The sequence below is a fragment of the Schistocerca gregaria genome, chromosome 4 (assembly GCF_023897955.1).
Source record: "Schistocerca gregaria isolate iqSchGreg1 chromosome 4, iqSchGreg1.2, whole genome shotgun sequence".
In the NCBI taxonomy this organism is placed as follows: domain Eukaryota; kingdom Metazoa; phylum Arthropoda; class Insecta; order Orthoptera; family Acrididae; genus Schistocerca; species Schistocerca gregaria.
Window position 1 is genome coordinate 247,842,922 of NC_064923.1, and position 16,141 is coordinate 247,859,062.

General features: G+C 40.1%; 1 protein-coding gene across 1 annotated transcript in view; it reads right to left on the reverse strand.

Annotated features, from left to right (window-relative positions):
* Window positions 1-16,141, reverse strand: part of LOC126267194 (aquaporin-9-like) — a 216,055-nt gene that overhangs the window by 86,769 nt on the left and 113,145 nt on the right. The window contains exon 3 of the mRNA XM_049972162.1: window positions 8,164-8,301. Coding sequence (XP_049828119.1) covers window positions 8,164-8,301 — 138 coding nt within the window. The remainder of the gene's footprint in view (window positions 1-8,163; window positions 8,302-16,141) is intronic.

Genomic DNA, 16,141 nt, shown 5'->3' on the forward strand with positions numbered 1-16,141 from the left:
TCATCAGGTCTCACACGAAGTCCATCCGCTGTCTGTTATCATCATCTATGGCACTCAGAATTTCAATATCCCCTATTAACTAACGCCTGTCTGACTGTTATTGCCTGCTCACCCAGCATTGGCATCATCTCAACATAATGAGAAAAATGACCTGTTGTTGTTAGCACAAAATAATACCCCCTGGCGTGCAGCTGAATGGTCCTACCATGTCAACCCCAAAGAAACTTAAAGGTTCTGTTGCTTCTGGCAATCTTCATAACAATACCTGCTTCTGAGTCAACTTGGCCCTCTGTGCACAATCCTCACAATTTTTGACATAGTGATCCACATCACTCTCCCTTCCTTTCCACCAATACCTTTCTGCCACCCTTCTATTAGCCGTCCTGCATCCACCATGGCCTGAGAAAATATAATGCATCCCACGTGATGCTTCCAGTTTTAGCTTGGCCAGCACCACCACTCATGCTTCTAATTTTGTCTCTCTGCACAATACTCTGTCATACATTCCAAACTGCTGCTGTTTCTTATACTGCCTACATTACTCACCAGTGTTATGTGCTTCTCACCTTCGTACACGATCATGAGCCAATGCTTGTATTACAGGTGTCTTTCCACTTAGCCCGTGCGCATTTCTGTGTCTACTTCCCAGTTTGTGGATTACTTCATAGTTAAATTCACTGAGTTTCAATGCCCATTTCATTAATCTACTAGACAGGTCCTTCATACTTAGTGACAACTTTAAAATTGCATGGTCTGTTATCACCTTAAACTACCTCCACTACCAATAACATCAAAAGTATGTTACTCTGTATACCAGATTAAGCATCTCTCTCTCTCTCTCTCTCTCTCTCTCTCTCTCTCTCTCTCTTTCTCATAGAGTAATTTCTTTCTGTGGTGCTCAATTCAATTGTCCTGATGCAAAGGCAACAGAATTTTCTTGTCCATCAACCTCCCGGCTGAAAAGGGCATAGTTTTATGCTTCACGTGACTATAAATTCTTTCTGGGAGTCTGAAAACACCAAAACTGGACTGGATGTCAACACATTCTTTAATTTGCCAAATGGTCCCTGACATACCGACAACCACACAAACTTAACCCTTTTCTTCATCAATTGTGTAAGCAATCTTGCAACGTGCAAACCCCTTCATGAACCTCCTACAATAATTTGCAAGACTGAGAAAAGATTGTAACTCCCTAGTAGTTTGTGGTACTGAAAAATCTTGCACTGCTTGCAGCAACCTTGGATCAGTCATTACACTACCCTTACTTATGATGTGGCCGAAATAGTTAAATTCCTCCAGCACAAAGTGACATTTTTCAGTGTTGAGTGTGAGACGTGCTACCTGCAGTCTGCTGAATACTTATTTTAGATGTTGTCTATGTTCCTGCATATCTATTGACTGGAAGATTATCTCATCAAGACATACTAAGCACTGATGTGATTTCAATACTCTCAGTACTCCATTCAGCAACTGTTGAAAATGTTGCTGCCACATTTTTGAACCCAAAAGGCATCCTCCTACATTGGTAATGACACCCATTTGCTAAAAAAGCTGTTTATGGTTTATCTTCAGGAGCCGCTTCTCACTTATGGTATCTGCTCTTTCCGTAAAATATTGAGAAACACTCACTTTTGCCTAGATTATCTATGGTCTCCATGATATTCAGAATAGGGTATGCATCTGCTGTAGTCTTGTTATTCAAATAGAAATAATCGCAACTAAACTGATACTTCTGCAAACTGTCCATAGACTTCTTAGGTACAATTACAATTCCTGCCTGCCAGGCACTATTACTTTTTCTGTTATTCTGTCTGATAATTATTGATCTATTAAGTTTTCTAGAACTGGTTGCAATGACCTTGGCATTCTACACTCCTGGAAATGGAAAAAAGAACACATTAACACCGGTGTGTCAGACCCACCATACTTGCTCCGGACACTGCGAGAGGGCTGTACAAGCAATGATCACACGCACGGCACAGCGGACACACCAGGAACCGCGGTGTTGGCCGTCGAATGGCGCTAGCTGCGCAGCATTTGTGCACCACCGCCGTCAGTGTCAGCCAGTTTGCCGTGGCATACGGAGCTCCATTGCAGTCTTTAACACTGGTAGCGTGCCGCGACAGTGTGGACGTGAACCGTATGTGCAGTTGACGGACTTTGAGCAAGGGCGTATAGTGGGCATGCGGGAGGCTGGGTGGATGTACCGCTGAATTACTCAACACGTGGGGCGTGAGGTCTCCACAGTACATCGATGTTGTCGCCAGTGGTCGGCGGAAGGTGCATGTGCCCGTCGACCTGGGACCGGACCGCAGCGACGCATGGATGCATGCCAAGACCGTAGGATCCTACGCAGTGCTGTAGGGGACCGCACCGCCACTTCCCAGCAAATTAGGGACACTGTTGCTCCTGGGGTATCGGCGAGGACCATTCGCAACCGTCTCCATGAAGCTGGGCTACGGTCCCGCACACCGTTAGGCCGTCTTCCGCTCACGCCCCAACATCGTGCAGCCCGCCTCCAGTGGTGTCGCGACAGGCGTGAATGGAGGGACGAATGGAGACGTGTCGTCTTCAGCGATGAGAGTCGCTTCTGCCTTGGTGCCAATGATGGTTGTATGCGTGTTTGGCGCCATGCAGGTGAGTGCCACAGTCAGGACTGCATACGACCGAGGCACACTGGGCCAACACCCGGCATCATGGTGTGGGGAGCAATCTCCTACACTGGCCGTACACATCTGGTGATCATCGAAGGGACACTGAATAGTGCACGGTACATCCAAACCGTCATCAAACCCATCGTTCTACCATTCCTAGACCGGCAAGGGAACTTGCTGTTCCAACAGGACAATGCACGTCCGCATGTCTCCCGTGCCACCCACGTGCTCTAGAAGGTGTAAGTCAACTACCCTGGCGAGCAAGATCTCCGGATCTGTCCCCCATTGAGCATGTTTGGAACTGGATGAAACGTCGTCTCACGTGGTCTGCACGTCCAGCACCAACGCTGGTCCAACTGAGGCACTAGGTGGAAATGGCATGGCAAGCCGTTCCACAGGACTACATCCAGCATCTCTATGATCGTCTCCATGGGAGAATAGCAGCCTGCATTGCTGCGAAAGGTGGATATACACTGTACTAGTGCCGACATTGTGCATGCTCTGTTGCCTGTGTCTATGTGCCTGTGGTTCTGTCAGTGTGATCATGTGATGTATCTGACCCCAGGAATGTGTGAATAAAGTTTCCCCTTCCTGGGACAATGAATTCACGGTGTTCTTATTTCAATTTCCAGGAGTGTATATGATTTTTGGTATATCACTGCTTCATCTCCTGTTCGAATCTTGTGTTGTGTTACTGGCATGACAAGCAACAGCCCTCTCAGAAAAAACAGATTCTGGAATTCTAGCAACAGGTCCTCCAACTGTGCTCTTTCTGTTCCTTTCAGATGCTTCAATTTGTCATGAAATGCTGTCCTAGCAGCACCCTGTGCTCCCTTATAACTCACACCTCCTGTGTTGCAACTTTTCTCATCTGGAATCTTTAGTGCAAGTAATAAAGTTCCCTTCAACAACTTTCGATCTTTGGAACCAAAATTATCCACATTGACAGGTACCACTTTTCCTCCATTCCTTGCCTGTATGTGTACAATACTACGTTTCACCAAACAATGTGCTGTGTCTAGTACTTCACTAGCCCCCACCCCCTCCCACCCCTCCTACTCCCCCAATGGTTCTATTATACATACCACACGTACTGTTAAGTTTGGTTCCACATTCACCCTTAGCGATTTTTCGATGCCTTTCGACACACAGTCATGTGAATCAATCCTCATTGCTATTGCTCACAGTTTAACTGGACCGTCCTGTATACTAGACACTCCTTGCAGCAGATTAACATTAACAACAGTTTCCCCCACTTGGAATGTATTCCCACTCAGTTCCACTATACATCATTGAAGGTCAGTTATGGCATGATGTTGATGCAGAAAATCTAACCCTAGGATCACACCATACTCCTAGCTTACATGACACACCACTTCCACACATTGCCTTAACTTGATTGTCCCAACTGAAATATTCACCACTACTTACCTCAGTGGTTGTATATTATTATCCTCTACCCCACATAAATCATATTGTGGTAGGTTTCAGTGGCTCATACCTACTAATCCTCTCAAGGGTACTGATACATATGCTCCTGTGTCCAGCAATACTCTACTCTCTCTTCCATCCACAACACCCATTATGGCACATTCTGCCTGTGGACTCATTCTAACTGAACTTATTCCTACCTGGCACTCCTGACAGTGGCCCTGCCACTCCCTTCTTAGTTTAACAGACCCTTCCTATTCCCTGGACAATCCCTGTAACCTTGCCGTATACCAAAACCTCCTCTACTGCCATTTCTACCAAATTGTTGTTGGTGACTCCTGTCACTCCAGTTGGGCTGTGGGTTCCATTATTGGTAACACTGTCTTTGTACATGTCCCATTTGACCACAATTAAGACACTTGAATTTCAAAGTAAATGTGAAGTTCAACTCTGTTACTCCTCATGACCTGTTGATGCTACTTTCAATCCATGTAACTTTCAGTCACTTACACTAGAGATTTAAAACTTTTAACTAAAATACAGGATAGTGGCTCAGCAATAGAAAAATATTTACTAACATGTATCTAATTCGGTATAATTTATGTTTCACAAACATATGTTCCTTCCATAAAATATACGTATCATAACTCAGTCATTTTTGATTCAGTAAAGCAGTACTCACATTATCACAAATTTTCATTGATGAATAACTCTTTGGCACTACAGTAGTTGTGCAATCACTGCATGATTATGGAGAAAGAGCAGCTGATCTTAAAACTTGAAGCTGATATGGTAGTATCACAATCAGAATTAGAACAGCTGAGAGCTGCAGTTGGCAGTAGTACAGTTAGGAATGCAGTAGATCACTACGGGAGTGCTTACACACACAAAGAGTGGAATAATGTCACAAGCCACAGATCTTAATGAGCAATTCATTGAAGAGTTCTTTGAGTGCAGCATTTATGTGATATACTTGGAAATAGAAGATAGCAGTTCTTACAGCCTTATACAGGCAACCATCAGTTAATGATGATAAAGATAAGACTTAGAAGAAATAGCAAGAGGTGTAACTGCATGAAGGGATTTCAATACTGATTTGACCTCAGACAGTTCTGATTGAGGTCATCTAGAGTTACAGATATCCAACTTTGGTTTGATCCCTACAATAACATTCCCAATGAAAACAGACAAACAAACTGCAACAGTGATTCATAATTTATTTCTAAATTGAACTTCCATTCATAATATAATTGCAAACTCTATAAGAAATGGTTTATCTGACCATAATGATCAAATAGCAGCAGCAGAATGTCCCATCAACCAGGTTTATCTACGAAAAGAAATATAAAAATTCACATAATTGTAAATGCTACCTCAGTTACACTACTCAGGGAGAATTTACAGGATGAAAAATGGGAATAAGTTTACCAAGGATATAAAGAAATTTAATTCTTTTCTAAAAATCTGCTTACAATGTATAGCCATAATGGAATTTCCTGGGTGGAAAAATAGACAAAACAAAGTACAGACAGCCATTTGCCTATAGAGGGTTGGTGAGTGGCGTACAGAAACACATACTAGAATACAGTTAACATTAGCTTTTGAGCTCTTGCTCTTTTTCTAGCAAGAGTACACACACACACATATACACAAACATATTTACATGCTCACTGCAATGACACTGATTATGGATATCAGTTATCACAAGTAGTTGTTTGGGTAGATGGAGGTGGGGAGGGTGTGGAGAAGGGTGCATGAGGCCATAAGGAGTAGCAGGGTAGTGTGAGGGTATGTGAATATGTGTATTCTTACTATAAAAAGAGCAAGAGCTCTAAAGCTAGTGATAACTGTTTTCTATTACATGTTTCTGTGCACCCTGGACCAGTCCTCTAAAGTCAAGTGGTCGCCTTTCCCTTATTTTATATAATATGCTTAACCACTATACCTAATTTTGTTTTGCAATGTATTGTCTCGAATCAAAGCTTCTAGTGCTAGGGAGAGAGAGAGAGAGAGAGAGAGAGAGAGAGAGGGAGAGAGAGAGGGAGAGAGAGAGGGAGAGAGAGAGAGAGAGAGAGAGAGAGAGACTGTTTTAATCAGAAGAATAGCTCTGATCAAGACTTAAAGATGCACTACATGTAGTGTTGGAAAATTCTTCTTTCTGTCACCAAAATGGCAATAATCACATATTTTGCACGAAAAATTAAAAATTCTGAGAAGAAAGGAAAGACAATGTGGAGCATTATAAGGTACAAAATGAATTAACTCAAAAAGTCACGTGAAACTCAACTCCCTGACTACAGTAGCAGTGATAAGATGAAACAAACTCAACTCACTGGTCCCCAAATTCAATTAAGTCTCCCTAATATTACCTGAAAACACAAGATCCAAACATGTGTGATTATGAGTTTGACTGGATTAGCGCTAATCATAATTTGTTCTTAAAATACTTTACTGGAGCAGCCTGCAATGGTCACTTCTGGCTATTATTGTATAACATGACTCATTCCACACTTCTGTAGACACCCTTGCAAGATAGGCTTTAATGAACATGATGCATTAATTAATGAATGAACTGAATGCTACGGCTTAAAAGATCAGTTTGCATAGTAAGTATAGTGGCTATTCATAGTAAAATCAAGATAATAAAATGAATGTAAAACTTTTAATAATGTCCATGCACTGCCTTTTAAATAGTGAAATTACTTTACCAAAGCACCTAAATATGCTGTTGATAAGACAGTATATGGATGCCATTATCAAGTTTTCTATTCAAAAAATCAGCATTAAAATTTCTACAGAGTACCAATGATTTCCCAATAGTGTTGGGTTGTCCTACAGTTAAGGTCTGAAAAAGATAGTTATGTGTACTTTGAAATCTGTAAAACTGAAAGGTCACAGTTTTTTTTCCAGATATCATACTGATTCAATTGGTGAGACTTTGGACACTCTTTCACTACTTAACTAGCAAACACATGTCAATACCTCACACTGTAAATTTTCTTTCACATAAATACTGCTTTCATCCTGGCTTGAACCTATTCAGCAAAACAGCATAGAACATTGATATCCAATACTTTCAATGGTATTTCATGTTTAACTAATGTGTGCACAAACATAAAACTAAAAGATCCTTCCATTCAGAACTAAGAGGTATGACCGTGAGGCCTGAGGCTGGATAAATAAATAAAAGAATTGCATTTACTCTCTGCACTTTGTTAAAAGCTGCAGGGTGTAGTGAACTTCCATTAACATCCATTTAAAGTTTTGTTCCAGCTCATATTTTTTGGAAGGGGGTTGGCGGAGGGGTGGAGAGACATTGTCTTCCGACACAAAAAATCAATTATTGGTATAAAGAAATTGCTTGTTTTTTATATGTAATTCTATAGAGAAACATTTGTAATTTAGAGGAATGACTTTGGAAATGATTTAACTTTATACATATTATTTATGAAATGGAAAAAAATACCAATGTGTACCATGATGTATCAGCAGTATGAATATGACAAAGAGCCTTCTACCTCCATGACACCACTTGAACACTGCTTCATTATGTCTAAAATTTTTCATATAAGTGCCATATATCTGTTTCTTTATTACTCATTAAATGTATGAGAAGTTACTAATTTTTCGTATCAAGTTTTAAAGTATTTATTGTTCTGTTTGTTTAAGCAGCATGTATATTATAGTGTGGGTCTTCACACTCATATAAAATTGACAAATATATTTCCCGTTGGCACTCTCACTAGTACCTGCTACTCTTGCTATATAATACTACAAAGCTAACTGTCTATGACTGGTGTTATAATATGTAATATATTATAGTCAATCATTGTTATTATGACACAGATATTGTTGTGGATTGGATATCAAGAAGCTGTCTCTTACATTTACATCTCAGGATTATCTACTGGAGTTACAAGTGTGTAATACATTCTAAGTAATTGTTTTTTCAGTAGTTAAAAAGTACAAATTTGTTTGAATTATGATGTAAAATTTACAGATTAATGCAATTTGTACTGTCTGAAGCTACTGGTCAATTTATTATCTAATAAATATAAATCCAACATTCATTTACCCAGGTACACAATATATGCAAATGCTGCACCTATAAAGCAACCAAGGTACTGTGCTGGAAAATAATGTAGACAATCCTTCCATGGCTTTTTACCAATGACACAAAATGCTAGTGTCACTGCTGGATTCAGATGTGAGCCTAAAAAATAATATAAAATAAGTGTTATTCTTACTACACATTAATTGGACATTAACATATATCGAAATGAAATGAAGTGAAACTTAATTAAATGATGTGACTACTATCACCTTAAAACATAATTTTGAAGCTTTTAAAATTAGTTTGAATTTGTTCGTGATTGATATTTGAAAATTGTGGCAAATAAGTTTGTCATATAAGTTGTAAAACCATGTACTGAAATTAAGAGTGTAGTTAATGAACAACATCAATTAACACCAAAAAATGACTTTATTAAATGAATACAACAAAACCACATATGGAATTAAACTTCATTATGGACCGAATATCAAAGTTTCTTGAATAATACAATATTTCATGAGGAAGGACCCTTCAAGTTGTAAATTTTTCAGTACTCACAGATATTTAATTCAGGTACTGACAAGATGGAGAACTGGTTCTCAGACCTAAACATCACTAGATAATGACACCTAATTGCTACATCAGACTGGATGACACCCATGGCAAAGGGACTGTCAGAAATTGATACAGAGCTCTGTGGGAAATGATGAAAAACTAACTAATGTTTTAAGTGAAATTCAGGGCTCAGCAATGTCACCTGTGATTTAAGTTCTTAAGCCAATTATTTTGGAAAAGAAGATAATGTAATAATAGGGGTTACTCTAATAGTTTTGATGTAACCTTATTCATACAGCTTAGGTGGACATCATGCACACTGCTGTAAATGCTACACACACTAGTGTTATATTAGTGGATAGGAAAAAATATACCGTAATCACCAAGATATGGTAAGAGAAAACATACATAAAAGTTATGGAAATGTACAAGCATTCAGAGCCAGTGGCTCCTACTCCTGGTGGAAGGGTTGAAAGGAAAGGAAGAGGAATGCAGGAAAAGGAGGTGAGGCTTAGGAAACGGGACGAGTTATAGAAAAGTCACCCAGAACCCTGGGACAGGGTAGACTTACTGAATGATATGAGAAGGAAAAACACTAGTGTGAATACTGTGCCATTCTTTTAGCAGCATCGTAAGCTCTTGATGAAGTTTTCTATGGAATGTGTTAACACACAGGTTGAAAAAAAAGAAGAGTGGGGTGGGGGGTCATACATAGATTTGAGATTTGATTGATACCTTCCCCATCATTTGGCTACATCTTGCACAGCATGATTTTAGTTAGAGGCGACTTGCATGCCTGATTGTCAGTGGCATCCAATCTGACCCAAGTTAGATAGTTAGTTTCATATTCTGTGGATCATTTGTACAATCAATTGAAATGATGTGGGACAAGTCATTTTACATTTACATTACACATTCATATGTAAATATGGCTAGATGGTGATCTACAAACTAAACTTATGTTTGTTTTAGCACTGTTGTGAATTAATAATTCCTACCCATGACAATTTACACATTACAAAATTAGAAATTCTTCTGTGGAATAGAGAGTATTATCAAGGAGAAACTTTTTCATTTTGTTTTCAGGTTTAACTTTGTTGTCTGACTGACATTTTATATCACTGTACACATGATCAAAGATTGTGGTGGCAGCATTGTGCATCCTTTGTAGCATAGTGATTTTCTACCTTCCCTACAGAGTTTTCAGAGCAAATTAATTCAAAAGCAGAACTGCACAATAATTATAGTAACAGTTGTAACATCTAGTAGAAAAACAAAATACTGCACCTCTGACAAAACTACAAATTTTAAAGGAAATGCATTTAGTGTCTTCCATCTAAATATCAAAAGCATCATACATAAAAAGGGTGAATTTTTCATGTCTATTTGTTGTGCATATCTGAACATCTGATGGAAATTACTGAAATTCAAGAGAGTAACCTTGATCATTATAAGCTAATATTATACTACTATAGAGCCAATAAGAAGAAAGGGGCTGTGGTTAAAAGTTAATGAATATTTTACTGAACAACTTTTTGAATGATCTTTACACCCAGGTATTTGTGTGAGATGAGTAATTAGCTAATTGAAATTTAAGTTATAATATATGACTTTTCTGCAATTTTTCTCAAAATGCACAATTTTACATTCTGTTCACTTGATTGCTAATCTTTGTGTCATTTTGAAATCTTATCAGCCTAGATATTTGTGCAGTATTTTTCCAGACTGTTCACCTATGCAACAGTCCTAATTTATTTTAATAGCCAACCACACAATCTAGTTCCCTGGCAATGCTGAATAAAAAGACTGCTGAGAGAACAACAGCCAACCGGCTTGGGGCATTTTCTATGTATTAATGGAGTTAAAAAATGTTGCAGAATGAATAATGTAAATAACTGGGCACTGCTGCCACTGACACAGCTGTGGACTGAGGGAGCAGCCACTAGTAGCAAGCAGCCAACAGTGTGACAATAAAGTGTCAGAATTCTAATAATAGCAGTGGCACAAAGTGCTAATAGATTAATTATATTCTGAGTTCTGTACTGCACTGCAAACTGATCAGAACCTAGCCAGTTTTGATTCATGTTGTCTTTAATGTACTTACATGACTTGATGACAGCTTGGACACAAATGACATTAGATATGCATAGAACTGGAAGAAAATATGTCACCGTGTTATATTTGTAATTTGTGTCTTGCAATAGGTACATTGCTTTTATTGGAGAAGCTTTATGTATAGAAGTTTAGGGCTGAGTAATCCTCATTCATTGGCTATTTAGAATCTTTATGAGGATGAGACACTTTACCTACTCTTAGAAGAGGCTAAATGCTCTGTGAAAGATACAAATTTTGTGATTGTAATAGTTCCAACTTCTCTCCACACTGAGCATGAAGTCAGATAACTGCAAGAATGTCCAGGACTAGATATGTGACATAGTTAGCAATTACTAAGGGACATATTTTAGACACCTTTGTGTGGAATCTCCTTGGACTGATGACACTAGCTAGATGTTACTAAGTGTGCATGGGCTGTCAGTGAACTATAGAGCTACTCACTCAGAATAAGTTAGAGCCTATGGATATGAGATACACCAAAAGCCCAGTTCCCATTTAGAAAGTTATTTTTAATGTGTGATACTGTGCATATGTAGACATCTGTCAGGGATGACTGATTAATATGAATGTTTGAAAATATGTTAAGTCAAGTCGCTTTACTAAAAAAAAAAAGGGTGGGGTAACAGTAATATGGAAAGCATAGGTTGCTACTCATTGTATAGAAGAGGTGTTGAGTCACAGACGTACAACAGTTCTTTCTCCTTTTCTCTGTCTGTGACTCAATGCCTCCTCCATGTGGTAAGAAGCTATCTATCCTTTTCATTTCATTACATTACCATACTACACTTTATCTATAATATAATAAAAAAAATAGAATACTGCATATATAAAACTATAAATTTATTTTGAATCTAATAATATACTTATTATTTGGAATAGTCTGCTAGATTAGCTGGGTGGTAACATGCTTGCCTCTCATTCAAGCAGGCCCGGGTTCGATTCCCGGTCGGGTTGGAGATTTTTCTCCACTTAAGGACTGGGTGTTGTGTTATCATCATCATTTCATTCCTCATCACTGGCACACAAGGCGCCCAATGTGGCCTTGAATGAAATAAGACTTGCACTTGGTAGCTGAAATTCCCTGAATAGGGGCCTCCCAGCCAATGATGCCATTCACTCATTTCATTTATTTAGATTAAAGGAGATGACTCGTCTAAAGGTAGAAGCACTGCTTCGTCGACAGACACACACACAAAAGGTACAGAGCTTTAGTTTGCTACATGGAATTCCTTTCCCAACTGTAGGAGAAACATGTGATCATGTGCACCCACATGCACATGCACACACACACACACACACACACACACACACACACACACACACACACACACACACTAACTCACTCACTCATAATCACATGCTTGTCTCCCTAACTTCTGCTCATTCGATTGCTAGCTCTTTCTTGGCCTACAGTGAGGTGGGATGCAGTGTGGGGTGGGGTGGGTTGAGGTGAGGGATGGGGAGAGGTGGGAGGCAGGGAGTGTGTTGGTGGTGAGGGGGGGGGGGGGGGGGGGGGGCAGTGCCTAGTGGCTGTGGGAGAATGGGGAGGTGTCAGTAGGATAGTTAGGGGTGCAGGTAGAGGTGGCACATGGAAGACGGCTTAGCACTTGATGCATCGTGGGTAGGATGTCCCTCATTTCAGAGCATGATGATAGATAATCAAAGCCCTGATGAAGGACACGGTTCAGTCGTTCCACTCCCGGGTGGTATTGGGCCACAAGAGGTACGCTTCTTTGTGGTTGAGTCTGTCAAACTATTGCCAAAACAAGGTAGACCACACAGTGGCACAACATACAGCAGAGCACAACAAGCTAGTATTCAAAGGCTCCTTCATGACCCATGCCATCTGGATCCTCGACATCATGACCAGCTGTTCTGAGCTATGCAGATGGGAGCTATCCTTACAGCACATCCTTTGCTCCCGTAACCTCCCTGGCCTAAACCTAAGGTAACACTGTCCTTCCACCCCCCACCAACCCCCAGTCTGTGAAATCGAGTGTTCAGCATTCTGCCACGTGCCACCTCTACCTTCACCTCTAGATAGCCCATAGACAGCTCCCCACTCTGCCATGAGCCCCTTCCCCCAAACCCCTCCCTGCCTCCTGCCTCTCTCCATCCCTCACCCCAACCCACACTGCAACCCCACCTCACCCCTGTACACTCACCATGGGCCAGGAAGGAGCTGGCAGGCGAATGAGCACAATGTAGAGAGACGGGCATGTGCACGTGAATGTGTGTGTGTGTGTGTGTGTGTGTGTGTGTGTGTGTGTGTGTGTGTGTGTGTGTGTGTGTGTGTGTGTGTATGTATGTACAGCTTTAGAAAGGAATTCCAATGTGAAATCTAGCAAAGTAAAGTTCTGTACCTTCTGTGTGTGTATCTGTCGCGACACAGTGCTTCTGCCTTTAGGTGAGTTATCTCCTTTGTTCCTAAATAATTTGTTATTCTCAACCAGAACATTCCATACATTATAATAATATACTTAGCTTCTCTCAGTATGAGTTTAGGTTTCAGAATTTCTACAGGCAAGCTTGTTGAGACATGGCAAAAAGGTGTACAACTGTTTTGGAAATAAAGAGAAACATTTGTCCAGCATTGTTTTATCTTGCAAATGCATTTGATATGATGTCCCACACCTTTATTACAAGGAAAATCCACTTCTTCAGGTATGACAGAATGCTCTGTGCCCAATGCAATCTCACTTATACAATAGGAAACAATTAGCGAATACAAATATTCAGAAGTCATTTTTCTTCTAGTTACATTGGGCATGCCTACGAAATCTATTCTTGGATGTTTTCTATTCATCATGTATATAAATGACTTATTCACAATATTTCACATGACACAGTGTTATACAGGGATGACACAACAATCATTGTACCTGGTACCAACTTTGAAAATGTGCAATATAGTGTAGAGCGGTGACAGAGAGATGTAACAATTGGTTTCAGGCAAATGTACTACAGACAAGCGAGATGTGTCCTCGGAATCTTTTGTGGTGGCATGACTGGATAAAATCATCTTGTTTTCAAGCCACGTCAATTCCAATAAAATTCTCGAGTTTTCAATGGCTAGCTCTGCTGTCATCATCAGGAGTAAAACTACTGACTGCCTGGAGTAGGATTAAAAATGAAGATATTACATTCCATCTGAATGTTGCCAGTTACAATAACAGAATAGCAAGACCATAATGATTTTACATAGACCAAAAATTTGCATGACATATATGGTCCAGACACATTAATGTACAGCATCAACTTGCAATAACCATTCACAGGTGGCAGATGGCAGCACTAATAATTGAGTATATATAAAGCATGTTGAGGAAGGTGAAAAACATACATTGCTGTATTGCAGAAAAGGAGTGATTTATGTAGCATCCAAGAGGCTTTCAGAATAAGGGTGGAAGTATTTCCTAAATGGCTAAGTTTGTAAACTGTTGGTGCGCTGTCATGTTTAAAGCATGCCATGCATGGAAAAATGGTGCTGTCCAAAACCGGTACTGAGGCAACTGTGGTGCACCATGAGCCACAAATGACAGGAGTGAAAGATGATTCTGAAGATGTGCATGGGCAAACAGATGTGCAGCAATTGAGCAACTGACTGCCCAGATAAACCAAGGGCTACCAACAGTGACCCCTCTATGACTGTTCAGTGAACACTGCTGCTTTTGGGCCTTCTCAGCAGCTGCCTAATTCATGCACTCATGCTGATTGTTGTTCATTGGTGATGAAGACTGGAATTTGCATGACAATACTGCAACTGGATGTTCACTGAGTGATGACACATGGCCTTTTCAGATGAATCATGTTTTACACTCCACTGGACTGAAAGAAATTACCCCAAAACAATAGTCAGGAGGATCCGGGGAGAGAACACTATGGTCTGGGGATTGTTTCATGGCATTCCCTGAGTGAGCCTGTCATTCCGGGAGGCATAATGGACCAATACAAATATGCATCTATCCTTGGGGACCATGTCCACCCCTGTATGCAGTATCTACCAGCAGGACAATGCAACATGTCACACAGCTCGCAGTGTACACGTGTGGTTCAAAGAGTACCAGGATGAGTTTACTGTACTCTTCCGACCACCAAACTCCCCAGATTTAAACCCTGTCATGAAGCTGTGGGATGACCTCAATCAGGCTGTTCATGCCGTGGAGCCTCAACTGAGAAATCAGAGCAGCTGGCTATGGCATTGGACCTGGCATGGCTCTACATCTCTGTTGGTGCCTTCCAGAACCTCACTAACTCTCTTCCTGCACATCTTGCAGTGGCCTGCACTGTGAAAGATGGTTATTCAGAGTTTTGACAGAGGTCACAGTAACATGACTGGACAGTGTAGTACCATGTATGATCTGCCTGCTGTACAAGCTGACAAGTTCTTATTAAAAATCTTGAATGCTTGGCATTCTGTAGTTTGTAAATATTTGTTAAAGCCAGCAAGGTCATCAATCTCATTGCTTTACAGAAGGATGGCGAAGGAAGTTGGCCGTGCCCTTTCAAAGAAACCATCCTGGCATTTGCCTGGAGCGATTTAGGGAAATCATGGAAAACCTAAATCATCAGGATGGCTGGACGTGGGATTGAACTGTCATCCTCGCGAATGCGAGTCCAGTGTGTATAACAATGTATTCATGACAGCAAAAACATAAGTTTACTTGGATATTATGTATATCTCAATGACATGCATGTTCAAATTGATGTTCAGTCAGAAAGCATACAAAAATAATGATGATTAAAATCTAATAATGTATATGTTTATGTTAATATGATGTAATATGAAATCTGGCATTCATTACAGTAGACAGGTTGTCATGTATGTTACTGCTGTAAAATATTAAATGGTGACATTTTTTGCTCACACTGGACACAACTGTCTTACAATCTAAGTGTGGAAGTGAGAGGTCAGCCAAAGAGTCTATATTAAATGTCTCTTGTTATTCCTGTTATATATATCTGTGACATGTATTCATGTGTGCAGAAATCCCATGCTTGGACAGTTATAATGTAAGGGTGGAATACCCACAGTATAAAAATGAAAAATATCTATAAATAGGCAAAAATTGTTGTTGGCCGACACAAACAATATACTGCACAAGACGATCACAATGGAAAATCTGTCTACCACAAAATGAGGTTGTCCATTTGGACCTGGATCTAATATATCACATCACGTCAAATTAGTCAACTTTACATGCAGGAGATGGAGAGAACTCTGAATTGAATTTCTTCTGTTAAAATGCTGGGAAAGTTCTGCATATACAACTTATTATGTAACTCTGTCCTATCTGGTGAGAGGTGGGAGCAAATAATGCACCCAGGA